We start from the raw sequence: 24,549 nt of genomic DNA, 5'->3' as shown, positions 1-24,549 counted from the left end.
ACAAATTTATATTTAAAAAAATCTTTGAAAAAAATAAATAAAGTGAAGGGGTCAGAGTCATTAACATCTCAGGATCCTTCTAGGTCTACATCTATAATCCATTGAGAAAAAGTTTCACAACATCCTTTTACTATGTGAAATGAAAGCTGTGTCCATGACAATGTCTCTCACTCTCTTTCTCTGTTTCTCTCTAGGTGCCAAAGGGGAGCAAGGTCCCCCAGGCCTCCCTGGCCCTCCTGGACCCCCTGGCCCTCAAGGTCCACCTGGCCCACCCAGAAGCAGAAAAGCCAAAGCCCAGCGCCAGGCAAATATGTTTAATGGCCAATGCACAGGTCACTACAGCCCCTGGTTTCATCTCTGTTTCTTGAGACTTTAGTACCTTTTAATTCCATATGCATTACATTGAATTTCATATACATATCCACTTTGCAGATGAGAAAACTGAGGTACACAAGGGTTAAGTGACTTGCCCAGGCTTGCCCAGATTGTTAGTGAAAGACCCAAGACACAAACCTATGTCTTCTCGCCCTGAAGTCAGTTCTTTCTCCACAGCACCACACTGTTCCTTGATGAGCAGTAGCAGTAGTTGGAGGGCTACCAGATATCCTTAAGAATAGATTCCCCCCACATTACCCTCCCAAAATACTATTTAATGCCCAGTAGATATTAGTTTAGCTAAAGTCAAACTGAAAAGGTAGCTTCTCCCCCATAAACAAAAATGTTCATCAGAAACTAAAGCACTCATAGCCAGGGACAAATCACAATTCAATTCAAATTTGTACCTAAGCCCTCTTCCACCTTCCCTGGCAACCATACTAGATCCTTCAGATTCCTTCTTTCTTTGCCCAAATACACCTCTCCCCCTCTCCCCCAAACCCATCCAAATCTCTCTATTTATGTATCCTTTAGAAACTTTGTGCTTTCAAAGGAAGGAAAGGGCCTGACAATAGGACTGATGGGATCTGGTATCTCTTGTCTGCATATACTCTTGTTAACAAAGATATTAGTGCTAGAGACGTGTAAGTCTATATTTAGAGATGGAAGACCACTCACATCAACGTTGTACTCAAATTCACTCAGATCAAGGGGACAGGTTTGTTGGCCAATTTGAAAAGCAAAAGGTTTTTTTTAATTAGTTAGGAAGAAAGAGGCTACTTTGATTTAAAAAAAAAAGACTTTTAGGGAAGATAAGATTTTCTACATGAGATAATAATGTAATGAGATACTTGCCTCAACCCTACTTCCACATGCTAGGGCCCAAGCTGGGTAGATGAAAGCCTATTAGCGTGTGTATGCATTGAAAATTCTCTGGGATGCCTGAAAAAGGACCGCTTAGGTCAACATACTGAAAATACAATGATCCTAGAAACATAGAATCCTACAGCTGGATCCCAGATAGACCCATAGAATGTCTGTCTCTTCCTTTGCCTCCATATTTGAGCTGATTTCAGAATCTACCTATGGAGTTATCTTCCATTTGCCCCTGCGTGCAATTCGGGTACTCAGAGAGCTACACCTCCCTCTTCTTTCTAGAAGACGCATTAAGGCTACACTCAGCTTTTGGTAAATGTATGTTTTAAAAGATGTCCTTGCCTTAGCGAAGCTGGATTACAATGCTCATCACCAGTTGGGAATCATTTTCTCTCGCTGCATAACTACACCTTTTCTGATATCCAGACCATCTTCTCCATTAACATCGTTCCCCTTTGTCAAGGCTTCTTTCAGAGAATGAACTGCAGCAATCAACTCTGGGTGAATAAGAGGGACTTTGCCAAAGCATTCATGGAGTTTTAATTTGCCAAATGCATTGCTAGCCAGTGACAGTTGGTTCCTGGAGAAGCTCTTTATGCCACTTAAGCACACCGACAAAGAAGCAGGGTCAGTTGTGTCAGCCCAAGTATGGGGAGGGAGGGAATGACTTTCAGTGAGATGCTATTATCTCCCCTTCATCTTTGAGATAAATGCATTCTGTTCTCCTCACTAAGTCCCCTTCATTTGAATTTCTCTCTCTCTCTCTCTCTCTCTCTCTCTCTCTCTCTCTCTCTCTCTCTCTCTCTCTCTCTCTCCTCTCTTCTCCTCTCCTCTTTCCCTCTCTCCCTCTCCTCTGTCTCTCTCCTCTCCCCATCTCTCTCCTCTCCCCATCTCTCTCCTCTCTCTCCCTCTCTCTCTTTCTCTCTCTCCTTCCCTCCCTCTTTCTCTCTTTGTGTGTCTATCTCTCTATGTCTTTCTCTCTCTTTCTCTTTCTGTCTCTCCCTCTCCTTCTCTGTCTCTCCTTCCCTCCCTCTTTCTCTCTGTCTCTGTCTGTATCTCTCTTTGTGCCTCTCTCTGTCTCTGTCCGTCTCTGTCTCTCTCTCTCTCCTTATCACCCTTTTCTTCACCCCCCTTCCTCCCTCCCTCCCTCTTTGTCTGTCTCTGTGTCTGTATGCCTGTGTCTGTCTGTCTGTATCTGTCCTTGCCCTCTCCTTCCCTCCTGCTTTTGCTCTGTCTGTCTCTCCCTCTCTGTCTCTGTCTCTGTCTCTCCCTCTCCCTCTCGGTCTCTCTGTCTCTCTTCCCCTCCTATTACTATTCCCTCCAACTTTAGACTGGAGATTGGAATGGCAATGGTTACAGATTCTTCAGTGCAACAGAAAAAGATCATCAGGATCTAATCTACTCCTTTGCCTTATGCTCAAGGCTAAGGTCAAAGCTACTGAGGGTAGCCCCAGCAGCAGCGATAGAAGGTTCCAGATGAAGGCTGATCAGAGCATGATAACCCACAGGGTAGTCACAACACAACCCCCAGAGAGCTGTCTTCAAGGAGAGAAGTACTTCACAAAGAATTTTGTCCTTGGAAGGGAACTTAAATACCATTTAGTCCAACCCCCACTTCTTATGGACAAGAAAATGACTTATTTTGCTATGAATTACCATAATATCTTAGACTCATAATTCTTATTGGTAAAAGGAACCTTAGAGATCATTAAGTCCAAACCTCTCACTTTACAAATGAGGAAATTGAGGCTCAGAAAGGTTAAGTCACATGCCTGGAATTGCACAGGTAGTAAGTAACAGAGCAGAGACTTGAACCTGGGTGCTCTGACTCAAGGGTCACAGCTCTTTTTCCACTACACTATTTTGCCTTCTTAGTTTCAGTGCTTTTGATACGGCACTTCTCAAAATAATGGAAGGTATTCCACAGTGGACAGAAGTATTAACTAATGAAGTCTAGAGACCAAGACCACTTCCTTTGGCTGGGATTCTCCAGTCTCCTGGCCCCTCGGCCTGAGGCATTGGCTCCTCCTCTGCTCCACATCACATCTATGTCCCAGACCTATTCAGTCATCACCTAGTAGATAGTCAGAGGCACGATTATTTGGGAGGATAGCACCCTTCTTTCCACCATGACTCAGGTACCAAGAAAGCTTCATTAAGCCTTCTAATGACTCTCACTAACCTTTCATTATTTCTTCTGGCATTGGTGAGTTATGTAGACAATGAGGAGAAAAGTGCTTTAATGTAGAGTGTGTGAAGGGGAGTAATGTGAAATAAAGCTAGAAAGGTAGTGTGTAGTAGGTTAAATGACAGGAGTTTACATTGAAGGCTAGGGATGACAGGGAGCCACTCAAGGTGTTTGAGCAGGAGAGTAACATCCTATGCAGTCCAGGCATGGGGCACGGTACAAAGGCAAGGGGTAAGAGGTATCATGTGTGAGGAGCAGCAAGAAGGCCAAGGCATGTGTGTATTGAAGATTCTCTGGAATGCCTGAAAAAGGCTAGTGCACATAGATCATAGGGTATGAGGAAGCAAGTAAAAATTAAGAAATTGAAAAGGAAGGAAGGGGCCAGGCTATGAAGAGCTTTAAATACTAAACAGAAGATTTTATGCACCATGAGGATCATTGCATGTGGGTCTAGCTTACTCCCTTGTCCTCCCCTGCCTGGGTCATTGCAAATGGACATTTGATTGGGAAAACAGAACCTATAATAGGGAAACATCATGAAAATGTTGGAAGCAATAGTTTGAACTAATTCATCTCTTTCTCTGAGAACTTGTCTTTGTAGCGGGGAGAGGGGGAAGTTCAGGTTTCAAGGTTGGGTTTATCCTTTTTATGTAGCATAGATCCTAAAAAGCATTAGGACCTCATTTTATTCCACCCCAAAGGCAGACTGGTTAGCTGTCTGTCTCTCTCCCTCTCTCCCTCTCTCTCTCTCTCTGTCTTTCTTTCTCTGGCTCTGGCTCTGTTTCTCTCTCTTTCTTTCTCTCTCTGTCTCTCATCGTCCTCATCATCATCATTATCATCTACCTGCCTACTATTTTCTCAGTCTCTTTCTGTCTCTGTCTTTCCCTTTCTAGCTGTTTCTGTCTTTATCTCTCTGTCTCTGTTTATTTTAAATCTTGGCAATCAGGGTCATACCAGCTTCCCTAGTAACACACCAAGCAGTGACAGATGATAGAAACCTGACTGGCTCATTGGATGGCCCCAGTTGTGAGGATGCTGGACAGGCCTAACTGATCTAGGGCTCAGAAGAACAACACCCTCATTCCATTCAGCAATGATTTATGAAACAACTACTGTAGATGAGGCACGCCTGCTAAGTGCCGGGCATACAAAAATAAATGCAACTCAAGCTTTGCCTTCCAAAACTCTACAAACTGATGGGAAGGGGAAGGAGGACAAGACCATAGCTATGGTAGTAGGAAGAGTGAGATAAGTAGGAGAAAGAGTGCTATGAGAAATTTTAGGAGTGAGGTCAGTAAGTATATAAATTGAAGGAGAGATTACTTTCCCTTGGTTGTAAGGAGGAAGCTAAAGAGAAGGCTTCGTGAAGGAGGTGACATCATTTTATGATTAGAGACCAAGACCTTTCCCCATATTTAGCTAAAAATGGGGTAGCTCATGCTCCAATAAAACTTAGTATTATAGGATTTTAGAGTTCAAAAGACATTAGACGCCATCTAACCCAACCTCCTCCTTTTATAGATGAGGAAACCAAAACCTACAGAAGTGACATGATTTCTCCAAAGTCTTAGTGGGAGGGAGCAGCAGAGCTAGGCTCAGAACCCTGGGTCTTTTGACTGCAATCTGGAGCTTCTCCCTGGGAACTGAATCTCGTTGGCTCGTTACCCAGATTTATATCCCACCAATCAAATCATGCCCCTATAACACGGCCTAATAGCTCCATTCCCCCAAAGGCTCAATGTACTGTAGTTAGTCTATGAGGGAGGCGTTAGTCTGATTCCCCAAATACTACATTAAAATGGGAACCTGCTACATTAGCTGTATGTTTTTTTAAACTCTTTAGGTGATGCATGTGCGGTACCAAATGATGACACACTGGCAGGAAAACCAGATGAGAAAGCCAGTGAACACCATTCTCCGCAAGCTGGTAACAGATTCTGTGTTCCCTGTTCTGAAATTCAGAAAGATGATGCCTCAGGGTCACAGATGATGGTAATACTCCTTTTTGCTCTTTTGGCAGAATGCATCATTGCATCTATTGGAAGTCCCACCCAGGTGATAAAAGTTAAGGACACATTTGGAACTTGGATGAAAGAATCAGTGAATAAGAGTGATGAACGAATTTGGGTGACTGAACATTTCTCAGGTATCAGTGCCTGCCAGATGGATAAACATCTGTCTTCCAACTATACTGTTAAACCACTTTCTGTCTCTGCTTAAAATCCTTAGTGAGTTTTATTTAACAGTTGTTTAATAAAAAGAGGGAGTTGGTTTTCAGAAGCATAATGACTAGACTAGAAAAGGTCAGGGTTTTTTTTGCAATGGCTGTCTCAAAGGGTTGCTGCGAGGAAAACATTTTGTAAACCTTAAAGCAGTATATAGATAGGAGTTTTTGTTGTTTTTCTCCATGAAGGTGTTATGGAAGGTCTTAGACAAGAATCCCACAGCTGGAGAAAGCATAAATTAGTAGCAATCTGCAATGGTGAAGGGTGACTTTCCTCCAATGAGATGACAGATCTATCTCAATCAATCAATAAACTGATCAATTAATAAGTATTTATTAAGCTCCTATAATGTACCCTAGTACACTATGCTATAGAGTTTAAGTTCTTTGAGGTCAGGGACTGTCTTTTGCCTCTATTTGTATACCTACCACTTAGCACAGTGCCTGGCATATAGTAGGTTTATTGATTGATTGACTGATTGATTACTTATGCTGTCCACTAGGGATAAAAATTAAGAAACAATCCTTGCCTTCAAGGAGCTACTTTCTATTGGGGGAGTTAATATGTATGGAGTTAGACTCTGGATTTACCCTCCCAACCCTCATGTGCACTAGCAGGCCAGATCCTCAGAACAAGGTTGATAACGTCTCCTCATCAGGGTTCTAGGGGTACACCTGAGAGGAAGTAGGGCTTTTCTAATGCTATCAGCTCAAGTTCCCATCTGGCATATTCCCTCCAGTATCATTGCTGGTAATTAGCTCTTCAATATCATTTAACCTGTTACCCATCTCCTTGGTATTACTAATAGCCAAATAATATCAATTAACATTTACAAAAGTATATTTACTAGGAAGATATAAAAAGTATAAACACATCCTCCCAAACCTGGAATGCACTGTCCCCTCTCCTTCCTCAATCTCTGGGGAGAGTAGACTCAAATTTAAAGTAGCTGCTAAGAATATTCCTCCCTTCATCAGGTTCATTTCCAGGTCCAGTAGATGAGTGACACCCTTGTTTGTGGAACATGGCATCTTGGCTCCCAGGTTTATCTACTACTGAATTGCGTTAAATAGGTCGCCCACCAAGGCTCGCTCCTCATTGGGCTTGTTGGCAAACTCTGCTGGCTCTTCCAGCATTAGAAGTTCAGAAGATCATTTTGTAAGTACTCATATAACACCTACTATGTTCCAAGGACTATGCTAAGTGCCTTTTACAAATATCTTCTCATTTTATCCTCATAACGGCCCTGCGAGGTAGGTAGTAGTATTACCCCCATTTTACAGTTGAGGAAACTGAGATAAACAGAGATTAGGTGACTTGTCTAGGGTCACACAGCTAGTAAATTTCTGAGACTAGATTTGAACTCAGGTCTTCCTGACTCCAGATCCAGTGCTCTATCCACTGGTCCACCAGCTACCTCATAGAAGAAATAGCAGAGTTATGCATGCATGGACCATGTAGCAGTCCAGATGTAGAGATAAGGGCCTTAGGCCTCTCTCTCCACCTAGAAACTTATAGTATGTCTTCACTTGATTGCCATCAGGAAAGAGAGAATTCCTTCTTTGTAGCCTTTTGTGTGAACATTCAGTTCTGACTCCACAACCAATTTAAAATGCTTGTTATTATTATGCAGTAAACAGACAGGAAAGTCACAAAATACCTACATATATTCTGAAGTAGAGGGCAGGGCCCTCCTTCACACACTGTCATAAATTTCTGGAAGCAGGCACTCCAAGCAACCACACGGGTTCATACAAGGCAGAACAGATTACACAAGCTCAAGACTGGACCTCTATTGGTCAGCCCACCGTCACATGTATGCATGTAAGCATATAAAGAATAATTATAAAATAAATTTAAGATAGTTACAAAATAATTAGGGAAAGAAGGCATTAGGAATTGGGGGATCAGGAAAAGCTTTATATGGAAGGTAGCACCTGAGTTTTGTCTTAGAGGGTGTGATGCTCTGGGGCTGAAGAGAGGAGGGAGTGTATTCCAGGCATGGGAAATGTCCAATGCAAAGACATAGAGATGGGAACTGAAGGGCTCTGTATGAGTAACAGAGAGAAGAGCAGTTTGGCTGGACCATAGAGTATGGGAAGAAGAGTAATGTATAATGAGGTGAGAAAGATAAGCTGGGAACATGTTCTGAAAGACTTTAAAATGTGGGAATTCATATTTTATCCTGGGGAAAATACAGACACTTTGGAGTTTATTAGTAGGAAAATAACAAAGTTAGATCTGTACTCAAGAGCTTTAGGAAGGATGGGCTGGAGTGTAGAGAGACTTGAAGCAGGAAGACCAATTAGGAAGTCATTGCAGTAGTTTAGGTGAAAGATTATGAGGGCTAAGATTAAAGTGGTGGTGTGTGAGTGGATAGAAAGGGTCATATGCAAAGACACTGCAGTGGTAGAAACAGCAAGGGCTATTCATTAATCGGTTATGTGGAAAGAAGAAGTGTGAGGAGTCAAAGAGTTCAGGGGATTGGAAGAATGGTGGTACCTTAGCCAGAATTAAGGAAGTTTGGCAGGTATTAGACTCTGCTTTGTATATGCTGAGATGGAGCTGTCTTTCGGAACATCTAGTTTGAAATGTCCTGTAAGCAGCTGGTGATGCCGGGCTGGAGCTCAAGAGAGCGTGGGGTTAGTTATGTGGTTCTATGAACCATTTGAATAGATATGATAGAGCAACCCATCTAAATATCAGACCAAGCATCTATATCTATATCTATATCTATATCTATGTATATCTCCCAAATAATTGTACAATGTACACAATGAATGAGTGTCCCTATGATTTATTTTAAATCAGTCTATCACGTAACTTTTTTTTAACCCACTAGCATTTTTGAAAATTTACCTGATGTAATTGAGAAAAGAATATTATTACAAAAAAAAGAAAGTCTACTTGACTGACAGAAGGACCCCAGGCCTTCATATCTCATCTGTATAGCATATAGATATATAGATAGAGATAGATATACACGCATATATATGCATACATACATATACATACACATACACATACATATACATATACATACATATATATATATATATACATATATATACACACATATATATCTTATCTCCCCCAAGTAAATTGTAAATATCTAAGGGTGTGCCTTTGTCTTCTTTATCTTAGTCTTCTTTGTACCACACACACCCAACTGGCACAAAGTAAGAATTCTTCACAAAGTAAGAACTCAAAAATATTGTTGAATGAATGAATGAATGAATGGAGTCCTATTGGTTCTTCCTTGGTAAGGTCTTTCTAATGTGTCCCTTCCTTTTCATTTCTACTGTTAACATCCTAGTAAAGACCCATTGACTTAGAACTTAAAGACATTTCAGTACAACCAACCCCTTCATTTTATATATGAGGAACTGAATCCCAAAGATCCCAAAGATGTAAAGAGGTTAGTCCATCATCACACAGATTGTAAGTGGCAGAGTCAAGATTCAGACTAAAGTCCTTTGGTTACAAGCGCAGGGTTCTTTCTTTGGCACTACGCTATATCTCCATGTCTCATTTTCTGACTGATCTTCCTATTTTTAGTTTCTCTTCATTTCAGTTAATACCACAGGCTGCTGCCAGATCAATCTTCTTAAAATGTTCCTTCATTATATAACCTTGGTGCCCCAAAACCTTTAATAACTTTGTTCCAGGGATAAAGTAAAAATTCCCCACCCCCTCCTTCAGGGACCTCCATAATCTGACCCCACATCTGCTTTCTAACCCTATCTGTGACTTCTTTATAGGTATTCCCTGCCTCAGCAGACTCCTCTATTCATTGTTCCCTGAACGAACCTAAAACTGTGCTGTTTCCTCAACTTTCTCATCCTCTTTAACCCAACCAGAATCCTTCCCCCTTCTCTCTGTGTCATTTCTACTTATTCTTCAAAGATGAGCTTATATCTGCTCTCATTCAGAGTTCCTGAGCATTTCAACTCACAATTGTCTTCCTCTGAACCAGCCCATCCCCACCAAGAGCAAGCCCTTCACTTTTATCACTTACCACCCACTTGTACTGTTAGCTATCTTTTCAACATGGATTTGCCTTCTTTCCCCAATTAGATAGTGAGCCCCTTGAGTTTAGGGACTACATGTCATATACGTCTTAGTTTCCCTCATAGTACAGTATCTAGCCTAGCACAGTGCTCTGAACAAAAGAGGTGTTCTGTAAAACTTGATTGATTTGAACCAGTGCTTCCCAGTCTCAGATGCATCTTCAATATGAAGATGACCTGCAGGAAAATGAGCTGATCAAATTCTACAGTCCTGGCTGAGTTTCTATGTATGTCCATATAGTCCATATAGAAACCCAAGCAGGGTTTGGGTTTCTGAGTGTCTTTGTCATTGGCAAAAATTGGAAGGGGTGAAAGATCCTTGGAAGAGGATAAATGGGTGAGATCAGATGAGATATGAAGGCCTGGGGTCTTTTTGTTAGTCAAATAGACTTTCTTTTTTTTTTTTTGAATAATATTCTTTTCTCAATTACATTAGGTAAACTTTCAAAAATGCTAGTGGGTTAAAAAAAAAGTTACCTGATAGACTGATTTAAAATAAGTCATAGGTACACTCATTCATTGTATACATTGTACAATAATTTTGGAAAGAAATCTGACAGCACACAGTAAAAGTTATAAAAATCGTCATGTTCTTTGTCCAACAATGGAATTATGGGGAATATACCCTGAAAGAAAACAGAAAAAGAGCTACCTGTTAAAGATTTTCATGGTCAAATAAATTGTGGCACATTAACATAATAGAATATAATAAAGCTGTTAAGAATAACAAGAATGAGGAATATAAATCCATCTATAAGACTTTTATGAAAAAATGCAAAATTAAAAAAAAGAGAACACATGGTGGGTGACCCCCTCTGTTGTTGTCACTGAGATATGGGATTTCATTGGTGCAGGGAATTTCTGGTGAGAAAAATTTCCCACTACCGATGGAGGTCAGTAACTCTTCTACGATTTGTAGTCTTAGAGAATTGTCTGAAAGAATTACCTGGGGTCACATAGTCAGCAAGTGTCAGGGGTGGGATGCAAATTCACATTTTCTGACTGTGAAGAGAGCCATCTCCCCACTGTACCATTTAAGAAGAAAAATTAGTAAGAGTGCATAAACAAAGAATCCTGATGGGATCAAAGAGAAAGCTCTTTGCAAACTTTAAAACCCTAGCTAATGCTAGCTAGCTGATGGGAACTTACAGAGAGTGACTGAAAAGTTTTTATGATCTTCCATAAACTGAAATTTGTAATGTAAAGTTAGTTGTTTGAAGTTCCATATTAAGTTTTCAATAAAATATTTAATTTTTTTTTAAAAGAATAAAACAAATCTGACAACTTCAGAGTGAGGAAGGACCTCGTAGGCCATTGACTGGTCAATCTATTCAAGATTTTAAATCCTCTGATCACAAAATAGAGCTGGAAGGAGTTTAGAGATCCCAATGCAACCCCCTCATGTAACAGAAATATGACACTGAGGTACATAGTGGTTTTAGAGGTCATAGAGGTAATAGATGAGAATGCTGAGATTTGAACCTAAGCTCTTTCTGCCATTCCTCTCTGACTCTGACAGAGAGATGACTTAAGCTTTCTACATCTAAACAAATGCAATGGTTTTCACTGTTTTCTAAGTGACACAGTGGATAGACCACTGGATTTGGAGTCAAGAAGACCTGAGTTCAAATGTGACCTCAGACACTTATTAGCTGGGTGACTCTAGGCAGGTCATTTAACCTTTCTTTGCCTCAGTTTCTTCACCTGTAAAATGAGCATAATAATAATACCTGTCTCTCAGAGTTGTTGTGAGGATGAAATGAAAATACAATCACAGAGCACTTAGCACAGTGCCTGGAATATGGTAAAGCACTATATAAATATTACCTATTATCACCCCCTGGTCTTCCTTATTAATCTAAATCTTCCAACTGAACTGCTCACGTGGCCATTGCAGGCAATGTGGGTAAACACCTTGACCTCCTTTTCTGTGCATTCTCTCTTCACAGGCTTCATTGTGAAAGAATTTAAGGATCAAGTCTCCCTTCTGAACAACAGTTATAGGCCCGTCCACCTCAGGTACCTTTTCCACGGCTGTGGTCATGCTGTCTATAACAACTACCTCTACTATCACAAAGGAGGCTCCAATATCATTGTGAGGTAAGTGCAATGTCATCATCAAATGATGGCATCTGAGAGCCCTCGGGGCCCTGGAAGGCGACCTAGCCCAATGGTCCCCAGTACTTTTTGTTGTTCTTGTTCCGCAACCCCCTTTTAATAGCGACAATTTAACATACTACTCATAATATTTCTTATGATTTTTTATTGCTCAAGGCACCATTGAAGAAATTTTAGCACCAGCCCCTTTGAACATTGTCTAGAAGCTCCAAAGGGTGAGCAGATCACTACATGGGAAGCACTGATCTAGCCTATTCTCCTCATTTTAAAAATAAGGAAATTGTATGCAAGAAAAGTGATTCAGAATCCTAATAGCTGACACTCATTTAGCTCTTTAAGACTTGCATTCATTCTTGGGGCAGCTAGGTGGTGCAGTGGATAGAGCACGGACCCTGAAGTCAGGAGGACCTGAGTTCAAATCTGGCCTCTAAACCAAACACTTGACACTTACTAGCTGTGTGACCCTGGGCAAGTCACTTAACCCCAATTGCCTAAAAAAATTAAAAAAAACTTGCATTTATTCTTACCTTTGACCTCTGAGGTAAGCACTGCAAGTATTATTAGCCCCAATTTATTGATAAAAAAAATCTGAGTTCCTTAAAGGTTAAATGACTTGCCCAGGGTCGCACAGATACTAGGGGTCAGAAATAGGATTTAAAACCACATCTTCCTGACCCCACATCAAGTACACTAGCCCCTTATACTCAAGGGTGCAGGAGCCAGTTATAGCTTTGCTACCATTGAGGGTTTGATTTATAGCTTTGTTGATTGTCTAGACTTAAGAAAGTGATGAAGGAAATTTAATAATGCAGATTAAATTTAAAAGTGGGTCACGGGTACATGGTGAGTCGGTTGTTAAACATTTACCAGCATACCCCTGAACTACCACATTGCCTCTCAGTGACTTGCCTGTGGTCACATGACAACTGAGGACAGAGCCAGGACCAGGATTGAAGTCGAAGTCCCAATCTTGTGCTCTTTCCACTAACATGCTCTGTGCTCATGAGAGTTAACAGTACTTTGAAGGTGCCACATTCCCAGTGGGTGCTTCTGCACAACTGCTTTTAATGACTGCTTAGAAGGCTGATATCCCTGCACTGAGTATCCAAAAAGGAGAGCAACAATTGCTGTGAGAAACTAGAAGGTCACTAGCCTTTGAGAGAGGAAATTTTTCCTGGTATTAGGAAGAAACAACTCCTCAATTTTGTTTTTGTTGAATTGCTAACACCCCTTGATGCCATTCGAGATTAAAAGGCACAGATACCACAATCTCTGTCTTAAGATCCATCTCTTCCCTTGACCTGATGCTCACTCAATCACTATGGCTTAAAGAGTAACCAAGGGGAACTAATGTGAAATCAATGTGGAAAGATAGGTTGGAGCCATATTGTATTTAAATACCAGATAGTCATTCAATAAATTATTATAGAGACAATTAAAACTGCTTAATTAAGAGAGTTAGGGATGGGGGCAGGGGATGGGGTTGTTGCTATGGATATGGAATGTTGCATGAATTTTCAGATAATGTCACTATATTATTAATTTTACCTAACTGATTTACTTTGTTACAGGTAACCTCTCATGAAGTGAGCATAATCTGTAAATGTTTTTAACGTAAAAACAAAACAATCAATAAAATGGGGGAGAAAAGGCACACCAAAAAACTGCTTTATCAGGGGAATAACATGGTAATGCTTGTGTTTTTAGGAATATCAATTTGTTGTTGTTCATCCTTTGATAGCTATGTGAAGGATATATTGGAAAAGAGAGTCTCGACGCAGAGACCCCAACTAAGAGGTTCTTGCAATGGTGCAGGTGAGAGGTGATGAGGACCTGAAGCCAGATGGTGGCGCTGTGAATGGAGAGAAAAGGATGGTTTTGATAGGTGTGTTGGAGGTAGAATCCACGAGACTTGAGAGTGAAGAGTTAAAGATTACCCAACGTTGTAAAGCCAGGTGGCTAACAGGGTTGTGGTACCCTTAAACAGATATGGGAATGTTAGGGAAAGGGCTGGGTTTAGGTGAAAAGATAATAAGTTCTGTTATGGACATGTGGAGTTTGAGTGACATATGGAGCCTCCAGGTGGAGATGTCCAGTAGGCAGTTAGTGATGTAGGACTGGAGCTCAGGAGAAAAATGAAGGCTGAATATATAGCTTTGGGAGTCATCTCCATTGGGATGATACTTAAAGTCATGGGAGTTGATGAGATTATCAAGAGAGTATACAAAGAAGTGGTCCTAGAATACAGCCTTGTGCACAGGGAGGAGGATGTCAGTGATGATCCAGCAAAAAACACCAAAGGGTGGTCAGACAAGTGGGAGGAGCACCAGGAAGGCAGCATCGCCAACACCCAAGAAATCACTAGTTCCTAGGAGAAGGGCATGGTCAACATGGTCAAATGATGCAAAGAAGTCAAGAAGGATGAGGACTAGATTTAGCAGTTAGATTGGTGGTGATCTTGCAGAGAGCAATTTCAGTCAAGGGGTGGGGATGAAACCCAGATTGCAAGAGACTGAGAGAAGAATGGGAAATAAAGAAGTAGAGGCAGAATATAAAGGACTTTTTCTTCTAGGAAGTTGGCTATGAAAGGGCAGAATATATCAGACAATAGCTTATCTAATAGCTTGTCCAATGACCATTGAGGTAAAGTAAGAAGCACAGGTCATGGAATTTGGGAAAACAGATAAACTGAGACACCAGAGTGTTCATATCAATATATATCCTGAAGTTCCCTAGTATGAGAGTAAGAGTTTGGAGGTAGGGAAGAATACATGAGCCAGGTGCTGAGCTCGAGAAAAAAAGAGAGACTTATGTGGAGGAAAACAGGTATAGCAACTAGGACCTGGGCAGGGTGATATAAATGGATGGAGTGAACCTCAAAGGAGCAGTTGCTGAGTAATGTTGGTCTGGAATTGGTAATGAGGAGCAAGGAGCATGCCTCCTACTCCTGGGCAAGTTGTAGACATGAGGGAAGATGTATCCAATACTGGAGAGAACACAAGTGGATTTTACCCAGTCTGCCCTGACTTACTGGGTCCTTGTGCCACTACAGCCCACTGCTATAATCTGGTGGAAGTCAGGCTGTGGCTTTGCCTGACCCCAAACCCTGAATTTCACTAGAAATTCAAGAAATTCTCCCAGGGCAGGAACGAGGTCATCAAGCAGGTGCTATTGGTTCAACTGAAAACCAAACCTGACTCAGGCTCAAAGAGCTCTTGTCCTGATTCTTCAGTACCTATCCCATTTGCCCCTCATGCTTACTAGGACAATTGGCCATGGACAAATCATAACATCGTAGAATTAGAGCTGGGAGGAACCTCAGACACCATCTAGTCCAATCCCCTCATTTCCTAGAAGAGGAACTGAACTCCAAAGACGCAAAATGATTTCCCAAGACTTATTTAGCTGTCGAGCATCAGAGGCAAGATTTGAACCCAGAACTTCCTGTCTTTAAGTCCAGTACCAAATCCATTACACCAGAGGTGTCAGCCTCTCTGCCTCAATCCTCCTGCAAAATCCTGAATGCAGCCACATCAGATTAAAATGTAACTGGGAAATATTTAACAAAATAAATAAAAAATATAATACAACATGGATAATGCTAATTTGTGGCTTTATAAGTCACGACGCAGTTTGCAGGGTTCCTTATGTTCAGGTTAGTGGCCTTTTCTAAATGAGTTTGACACTACTACAACATCTTGCCATATTGCTTCTGCGCACAAAACCTCTTTGAGCCTCAGTTTCCTCATCTGTGAAGTGGTGATATTGATGTTCGCACTGTCTACATTATAGAGCTGTCATGAGGGAGAGCATTTTGCAAATTTTAAAGCACTGGGCAATCTTCTCAAATGTATACAAAGTGATTTCTGAATATTTCTTTTGCTGCTCAATGACTCCCTCTGGTGTTCATTTTATGATTACAGCCCTTAACTGAATTGCTCAGCCTTCATTTCTCCAGCTAAATAAGCTGTTAACTATAACTCACCCTCATCAACTCCATTTAGATATGAATTCCTCCAAGAACATGGGTCAGACGGCCCCTAGATTCTAAAAAGGGGAAGGGAATAAGCATTTAAATAGCACCTGCTATGTGCTAGGCCCAGCACTAAGTGCTTTACAAACATTACCTCATTTGAACCTCGAAACAACCCTGGGAGGTAGGTGCTATAATATTATCCCCATTTTATGGTTGAGGAAACTGAGGCCAATAGAAGTTAAGTGAGTTGCCCAGGGTCACACATCTAGTTAGTATCTGAGGCTAGATTTAAACTGAGGTCTTCCTGACTCTGGGCCCTGCAGCCTCTTCTCTTCTTAAATAGCTCTTAGTGTCTTATGTGATCTGTCAAAGAGGCAGCAAGGCACGGTTACTAGAGAACTGCCTCTGGAGTCATGAAGACTTGGGTTCAGCACTCATATATGACAGACTCAGGGCTGTGTGACCTTAGACAAGTCACTTCTAAGTCCTTCTAGATTATAACCAGCACAGCAGATGCTGATCTGTGTTGGGAGAGGGAGTTCCCTTCACCAATGAAATCAGAGGTCTGGATTTTGTTTTTAAGATTTGGTGTTGCTGTTCAGTTGTGTCCAATTCTTCATGAGCCCATGGATCATGCTGTCCCTGGGGTTTTCTTGGAGTAGTTTACCATTTCCTTCTCCAGGCAAACAAAAGGTAAAATGACTTGCCCAGGGTCACACAGCTGGTAAGGGTCTGAGGCTGGATTTGAACTCCAGCCTTTCTGACTCCAGGCCAACTGCTCTGTCCACTGAGCCACCTAGCTGACTCTTTAGCAGAATGGAGTGGTAGAAAAAGCACTGGGTTGAGTCTAGCTCTGTTTCTGCTGCTACCTTGGTATTAAAGTCACCTAACTCCTTTGAGATTGCTTCTTTATATCCATATCAATATTTTCTTATAACTATGTCACAATAACAATAACACTTTAAGATTGCAGAGTGCAAGAGTTCTATGAACAAAGAAGGATCAGGGTATACACTTTAATGAGACCTGGATTTGGAGTGAGAGAATTGGGATTTGAGCCCTGTCTGTGCCCCAAGTCACTGTCATCTTGAGTGAATTATTTAATTTCTCTTGTCCTCATTTTCCTCATCTGTAAAAGGAGAGATTTGGGCCGGATTACCCCTACGGTTCCTTTCATATCTGGAGTGATCATCCTTAACCATTCTCTTCCCCTGCCAATCTCCTGACCAGTGTCTCAGGCACCATACCTGGAGGAAGAAAAACTGAGTACTGAAATAAAAGCTTAATGTCATCCTGGGTCTTCAGACAACAGGAATGGCACAGAGCTAAGTACATGACCCCAGGAGTGATCTTCTCTGGGTATGCCTTATCTTCCACCATTCAGCAATTGTGTTTCATAAATGGTGTGTCACCATTTGCCAAGCTTTGACCCTTCACTGTAATGCTTGTGATTTGTGATGTTTACAAAATAATGAAGAATAGAATATGTGCAAATTATGAAATATGTGCAATTACAAAAAAATAATATTTAAAGCACGCTTCATTGTATTCCCATACAAATTCACACACTGCATTGTACACTAGATGACTGAGTACCTTGCCAAGCTTAAATCACAGCGCTGATTTCAACCAGGTGTCACTTCATAAAACTTAATTAAAATTGTGTTCCTGGATCCTGACTGCAGCCAGATGGCACAATGGATAGCACTCTGGACCAGGAGTCAGAAAAGACTCATCTTCCTGAGTTCAAACCTGGCTTCAGACACTTACTAGCTGTGTGACCCTGGGCGAGTCAGTTAACTCAGTTTCCTCATCTGTAAAATGAGCTGGAGAAGGAAATGGCGAACCACTCCAGTATCTCTGCCAAGAAAATGGGGTCACAACGAGGCAGACAGAACTAACAGCAACATCCAGCTAGTAAGTGTCTTAGTTTAGATGTGAACTCAGGTCTCCTAGCATTTGTATGGTACTTTAATATTTACAAAGCACTTCACAAATAATATCCCATTTGCTCCTGACAACAACCCTGAGAGGTAAGTGAGGTGAGTGCACATGTTATGATCCCCATTTTAAAGATAAGGAAACTGACAAACAGGTTAAGTGACTTGCCCAGGGTCACTTAATTACTAAGTACTTGAGGCTGGATTTCAGCTCAGATCTTCCTGACTCTAGGCTTGCTGCTTCACATATACACCACGGTGACCATGCCCAGACCACGTGCAAGGATGGCCCTGTGCTGTGGCCAATTCTGATGATAGGACCAGTAAAGAAGACTCTGTCTCCACAGAAAATAAAGAAGGAAATGAAAGAAATACGGAGCCCCTGCCCTGGCCTGTTCTCAAGGAGTTTACATTCTATTTAGTAAATGAATGAGATATGTTATGGATTCTTAATAAAGGGCATGTTTCGGCCAGAGTGACATGGTCACAATTGTGCTTCAGAATGTCACTGTTATCAGTTGGTCTCTCATGTAGCTCGGTCAGGATGATGGAAATATAATACACTTTAGTTTCACTGGAGGTTCTCCCACTATGCATGAAAATACTGACTTTTCTTTAAAAAAAATTTATTTTCAGATTTGAATTTGCAATGGAAACCTCTGAAACACTGAAGATTGAAAATGCCTTGCATTTTGGTCGAAATTACCTCTTTGTTAACGCAAAGACGTACTTCAATTTTGCAGTTGATGAGAAGGGCCTTTGGATTATCTATGCTTCAAGTCTGGATGGGTCCAGTATCTTTGTGGCCCAGTTAGAGGAAAGCACCTTCTCGGTCCTCCAGTACATCAACACCACGTACCCCAAATCCAAGGCGGGCAACGCCTTTGTTGCCTGTGGCATCCTCTATGTCACGGACACCAAAGACATGAAGATAACCTTTGCTTTTGATTTGTTAAAGAGGAAGCAGATCAATGTGAGTTTTGACCTAAGAACTTCACAGTCTGTTCTTGCCATGTTAGCTTATAATTTGAGAGATCAGCATCTATATACATGGGAAGATGGCTATTTAATGCTATATCCTGTTCAGTTTTTGTCAGCCACGGGAAACAAATGATGGTTCCTTCAGAATGTTCCAGGATCTCTTTGTCCCTCAGTAAATCTTAACCTCAATATGGAATATTTCCACCCCAAGCTAAAATGGGTCACTTAGGGTAGCTGGGTGAATAGAAAATAAGCCAGTGATATATACATATATGTATATAACAAAAAATCCAGCAAAATATATATATATATATATATATATATATGAATACATAGTAAGAGTTTAATAATTGCTTGTTGATTGATTGATTTCCCTATCAACAAAGCATTGTAGCTAATATATAGAGTGAGAGATCTCTATACAAATATAGAGATCTCTATATAACTATAATTATTTGGGAAATCAATCAATCAACATGTAATTATTAAACTCTTGCTGTGTGCCAGGTACTATAAACCTTAGGGAAAAAAGGACAAAAGTGGAAGTGCCTGCCCTCGGGGAGATTATATTCTATTTAGCAAATGAATCAATCTCCTTTGAAATTTGATTCCTTAGTGGCCGAAACATTGGACTAAGTCAAAAGACCAAGATCACAGTCCCAGGTCTGACTCTTTAACTATCTCTGTGATTTTGGATAGATTACTTCACCATTGTGACCCTCAGTTTCCTCATCTTATCCACTGAGGGGGTTAGACTAGATCGTTTCTGTATAGGGTCCCTTCCAACTCTGACAATCTATGATTTTCAGCTCCCTGGATGAAAATGGTATTGATAATGACAAGGATTGCTCCCCAGTTTTTCTATGAATTTGCCAAATTACATGTGAAATAATTGAAATTGATTAAAATTTCACATGAATTAATGAAACTAATTGCTTGAATAATGAAGTCTCAAGTACCTGGTTAGGTATTGGTTACCTTTGGAAGTCAACTTACTTCTTGGAGGCTGCTAAAGTCTATCTTGGAGCTGATTTAGTATTCTACGTGGAAATTGTGCATGGAATTCTACATGGGGGAGAAACTAAATCAGTTGTACTTTTCTGTCATACTTAATTTACTCACCTCCATGAATAGCAGAAACCCAGAAGAAATGATATTTGCTCCTTGTTCAGCAGTCAATTCAGCAGACAGATGTTTCTAGGTTTCTACTGATTTGGGGATCCTGTACGTTTGCAGTAGTGAATCATTACGACTAAGGCCTTGGGTCATTCAGTTCTGTGGTTATATCTATAGGTCTCAGAATTTCTAAAATGGGACCCTAGTGGGCTGAAATCTGGCTCAGTGTACACAGGAAAGCACTTTTGTACCCATCAGGGAAAAGGTATTCTGTATTCTGAGTAAGCCTGATTCTCTGACTTATTAATCAGCCTGAGATTTTGTAAACCTAAGGAGGGGAGCCCTCTGAAGGTTTTGTGGTATAATTTTTTTGGTGGGTTTTTTTTGGGGGGGGCTTAGAGGGAGATAAGAGAGAAAGTAGGATAGGTAAAGAAGTGTTTGCCTTCCCCTACAACAAGAGTAGTCACCGGAGGTGGCTTTCTCCCTTTTTCAACTTGGGAAGATACAGTGCTGTGCCCTACAAAGGTGGGAAAAAGTTAATTAGCCTAAAGAGCATTGCCATTATCCCAATTTTCTGCTACTCAGATAGACATTTTCTAGATTTGCACTATAATATACCCAAAAGGGAGGAAAAAGATGACTTCAAATCAACATACTTTCTTTATATTTCTTGGCATAGAGACATCTGGAAATCATTTGTTCCAACATTCTGGCCAGGCCTCAAGCTCTAAATGATTGGAATACCCTACCATTTAGGTGACTTAAAGCTAGCTAGCTAGTCATGTTCCTTTGCCTAGACCCAACCTCCAAGCAACCAGTTGATTCTATGAAAAACCGGTCAGATTAGTTACAAGTGATGCTGTGTTGATAGAACATTCAGTTGGATTGGCTGATTTTTTTCACTTTACAATCAGTTGTGTTGATGTCATGTCGACACAGCTCAAAGTCATTCTTTCCAGCAGCACATTGTGTGACCTTGAACACCACTGTCCTGTGTCCAAGGTCACACTGTATCTAGTATTTAAATTTTCATATCATGGCATTTTTTTCTCAGTCTCATTTCTAGTTAATATTGGTGTTATTTTAAAATATTTTAAGAGATTCTTTGCTGTTGAAATTCTTATATGGAAACATAAATCTTCTATGTCAATGGACAGTTATTTCTGTTTTAATATAGATGACATATAAATCAATGAACTTCAATGAACACAAATTCAGTTCTAAAAAAAGGCACTAGATTCTATTTCTCAAACATGAATGATCTTCCAATCCAACAAGCACTTAGCTTATTAAGTACTTGCTATATGTAAGTCACTGTCCTAGGCAATGGAAAAGAATGACCAGACATAAAACCCATTCTTATTCCCGAGTGGTTTGTGTTCTGCTGGGGCTTAAATAAAACACATACGCAAATAATGTTGTTATATGATAATTTGAGGTAAAGGGAAAAACCACAATGAGGCTTCCAGTACAGACTTCCAACATGTGAACTGAGTCTTGAAAGTAACAGGGTTCTAAGAAACAGATTGAGAAAGGAGTGCACTATAAGCATGAGGAGGTAGAAAATGTTCAGGGAACAATAGGCCAGTACTGTCCCCTTAGTTTCGGATAAAGTATCTGCATTCCTTTCTGCACAGTTTAGCACTTTGAGACTAGAGTTTTGTTGACTCAATTTTCTAATGATACCTTTTCTCCCTTTATGACAAAGTGATAGGAGGTCAATTGAGTCTGACCATGGCTGAAAAGTAAAAGTTGGTCATTTTATGATCTGGTTGACTAAGAAAGCTTATGTTTTCACACACATTTTTGGGGAAAAAAGTGATTACATTCTTGTTTTCCTGCATTGGCTATAAATCCTTAGGTTTCCTATTAAGGAAAAAAAAGGAAATAAGCAGTCTAACTTCGAAAATTCTAGGAAGAACTTTAGTACTGTTTTAAATGATTTCCATCATTCCAGCCTTTTCTGTGGTCCTCTTTGGAAGCTCAGGAAGTGTGTGGATTCCGTCTTAAAAGAGTGTTTTAAATGCATTTTTTAAAAAATACCTAACATTACAAAGGAAACCAGTCATACTGAATTGCAGTTATTAAAATATTTTTAAAAAATGAGTTCACAGATACACACCCCTTAAAAACTCTTGGCTTAGAGATCTGATTAGCTTGAAGACATATCTGAAATTTATGAGTTTCTTGAAACAGCAGAACCAAGCCAAAGAATTTCCTAGTACTGGATTAATCTAAAGCAGATAGTGTTACATTTAAAAATAAATAAAACATTCCCTCAACACCTAAAACTTATATCAGGTTGAATCTTCAAAAGCCATTTCTCTTTATACATGAAAAGCCTCCTACTCAAGACAGGTGGCTCTGCTATCTACTTATCCACTGAGTACCAGGTGGTTGTAGCTACAAAGAGTTTCTGGGCCCAAACAGCTCACAGAGAAGGTTTTATATGCATATATACATATACCACAACCACCTGCAGGTTTTTGACCTTCATAAAAAATGTCTGGGGAGGGTGGCCATCCAGGAACTAAGGCTGCAAGTGAGACATGCTGATTCCTCAAGAGTTAGTTGTCATTTTGCTATCATTTTCTGGGTTAACTTCACTAAGTCTATTTTGGCCGTATCTCTGTGATGACAAAATATCCAAGTGAAAAGTGATTGATGGGATTCTCACTTCTCAGCCAGATGTCTCACTCCAATGTATCATGCAAAGCCATAGAGTTCCATCTGTGATCAAGGATTATGCATAACAAGATGAGTAATGGTGAATGGGTTGTTTTGGCTGTATTTCATGTTAACATTAATCAGATTACTTAATAAAATGCTGATGGATGGGCACAGCCTTATTTTAAAATAAGTATTCGTTGTTTTTGCCTTTTGACCTTTTAACACATAACTTTCAAAAGAAAGAAGTTCATTTCCTACCACAGGGTTTGGGTACAATGTAAGTTCATTGTTCTTCATAAGATCCTCGATTTAGAGGCTATCCAGTCCAAAGCCCTCATTTTACAGATGAGGCAGCTGAGGCACAGAAAGATGAAGACTTGCCAGGTTCACACAACTGGGAATTGCCTGAGTAGGATTTGAACCCAAGTCATCCTGACTCCCCATCCTATCCACTACACCACAGTGGTTCTAAGGGAGTCCATAAGAACTGTTACATTCCTTCCAACGGTGAGAAAGCTTTGTTACATAAAGTGTGTTTCCTGTGGCCCCAAAGGAGAAAAACACAAACGCTGTAGATGACTGTATAAAATGAAGGGGAAATCTGGTAATCAGTCAGCGTAGACAGCTACCCTTTTGGCCACCAGATTACTCTATCTGACCAATTGTTACCTATTTGATAGATTTCATTGGGATGATAAAATCAAAGACTTAGACTTGGAAGAGACCCTCAGAGGTCACATAGGCCAACCATTTCATTTTACAGATGAGGAAACTGAGGGCAAGAGACAGTGTGGCTCACCCAAGGTAATAGATAATAAGTAGCAGAAAGTTAATTGGATCATGGAGATGATTGAAACAACTGGTTTCCTCACCACAAAAACAAAACAAAACAAACAAAAAAAACTGTCTCTCTGTCCAAGGCATTTAAAGGGGCACCAAGGATGAAGAAACAAAATGAAGAAAATGGTCCCATAGAAATGCATCTACTATATGTCTCCCCACTATCCCACCTGACAAACTCCTTCCTAAGCCATAATCAAGCCCTGCTAATGTCATCTGTATTCATGATATTTTAAAACATCAAAGAAAATGTGTCGAAGAATGCAAATGGATAGAACTGATGATCCTTTGGTTAAGTTTGACCATGCCCATATTACTCATGCCACTGTTTATTTTAAGAATATTCAACATCACTACAGAGAAAAAACAATCTGCTATGACCTTCCTCCAGGATAGGAACAATTTAATAATAGGTGGGTGAAATCCAAAAGTGCCAGCATTGGTTTCCAAAAACCAGTTTGCCTAGAGTCTCCTTGGTGTAGTAACCTACCTGTCTTTGAATTTTGACCACATCCTAATGTTTCTTCCTTAGGCTATGAACTCTGAATCATGGAACTGAAAAACCTAGTCCAATTTAATTTTACAGAGGAGGAAACCGAAGTCTAAGTCAAGTGACTTGGGACAAGGGCAAACTAGAACTCAGGTCTCCTAATTTCCAGCTTCCTTCAACCATACCACCCTACTTCCCATAAGTTTCCCCTTTTACCACCAACCTCTTCCATCTGGGTACAACCTCACAAATGGGAAGTCTTCACTTGAGAAGAGAGCAAAAGGGAAATTCTGGTAAAATCAAGAAGTCTTCCTCCAAGTAACTAGTAATTATTAGCAGGCAGGGAGATTTAGGAGACAAATCCTGAACTCTGAAGCTCCCTTCTCACCTACAGCAGCATGTGTTAGGCAATTTGCAATCCTGTTTATTATACATTTGGCCTAAATTCAGTTCAATCAATGAAAGGTACCCATAGGAATTGAAAATGTGCCATTTAAGAATCTGTGGCCTCATCAACAGAATTAGCTCACTAATGTTATCAATAACAAGAGAAATGAATTGAATATATAGGTGCCTCCTTCTCTGTTACTTTTAAAGTGTTTGACAGGGCTCCTATTGTAGCAAACACCTTTAAAAAGAATCATTCTGCATTATTATTTTCATGTCTCTGTGGATTTCCTAAAA

The 24,549-nt window shown here is 40.4% G+C and overlaps 1 protein-coding gene and 1 long non-coding RNA gene across 2 annotated transcripts in view; one reads left to right on the top strand and one right to left on the bottom strand.

The window, feature by feature from the left end:
* LOC110204498 (uncharacterized) overlaps positions 1-11,768 on the bottom strand; it is a 37,992-nt gene extending 26,224 nt beyond the window's left edge. The window contains exon 1 of the long non-coding RNA XR_002323328.2: positions 11,562-11,768. This is a non-coding gene — a long non-coding RNA (uncharacterized LOC110204498). The remainder of the gene's footprint in view (positions 1-11,561) is intronic.
* GLDN (gliomedin) overlaps positions 1-22,726 on the top strand; it is an 86,208-nt gene extending 63,482 nt beyond the window's left edge. Inside the window, exons 6-10 of the mRNA XM_020986002.2 lie at positions 195-332; positions 5,283-5,366; positions 5,460-5,585; positions 11,684-11,834; positions 18,405-22,726. Of these exons, the coding sequence (XP_020841661.1) occupies positions 195-332; positions 5,283-5,366; positions 5,460-5,585; positions 11,684-11,834; positions 18,405-18,882 (977 nt within the window). The 3' untranslated portion in view covers positions 18,883-22,726. The remainder of the gene's footprint in view (positions 1-194; positions 333-5,282; positions 5,367-5,459; positions 5,586-11,683; positions 11,835-18,404) is intronic.
* The last annotated feature ends 1,823 nt before the right edge of the window (positions 22,727-24,549 follow it).

This window comes from Phascolarctos cinereus, unplaced genomic scaffold, assembly GCF_003287225.1.
Source record: "Phascolarctos cinereus isolate Bilbo 61053 unplaced genomic scaffold, phaCin_HiC Scaffold_3;HRSCAF=262, whole genome shotgun sequence".
Classification (NCBI taxonomy): domain Eukaryota; kingdom Metazoa; phylum Chordata; class Mammalia; order Diprotodontia; family Phascolarctidae; genus Phascolarctos; species Phascolarctos cinereus.
This window is presented reverse-complemented; position numbering and strand designations above follow the sequence as displayed.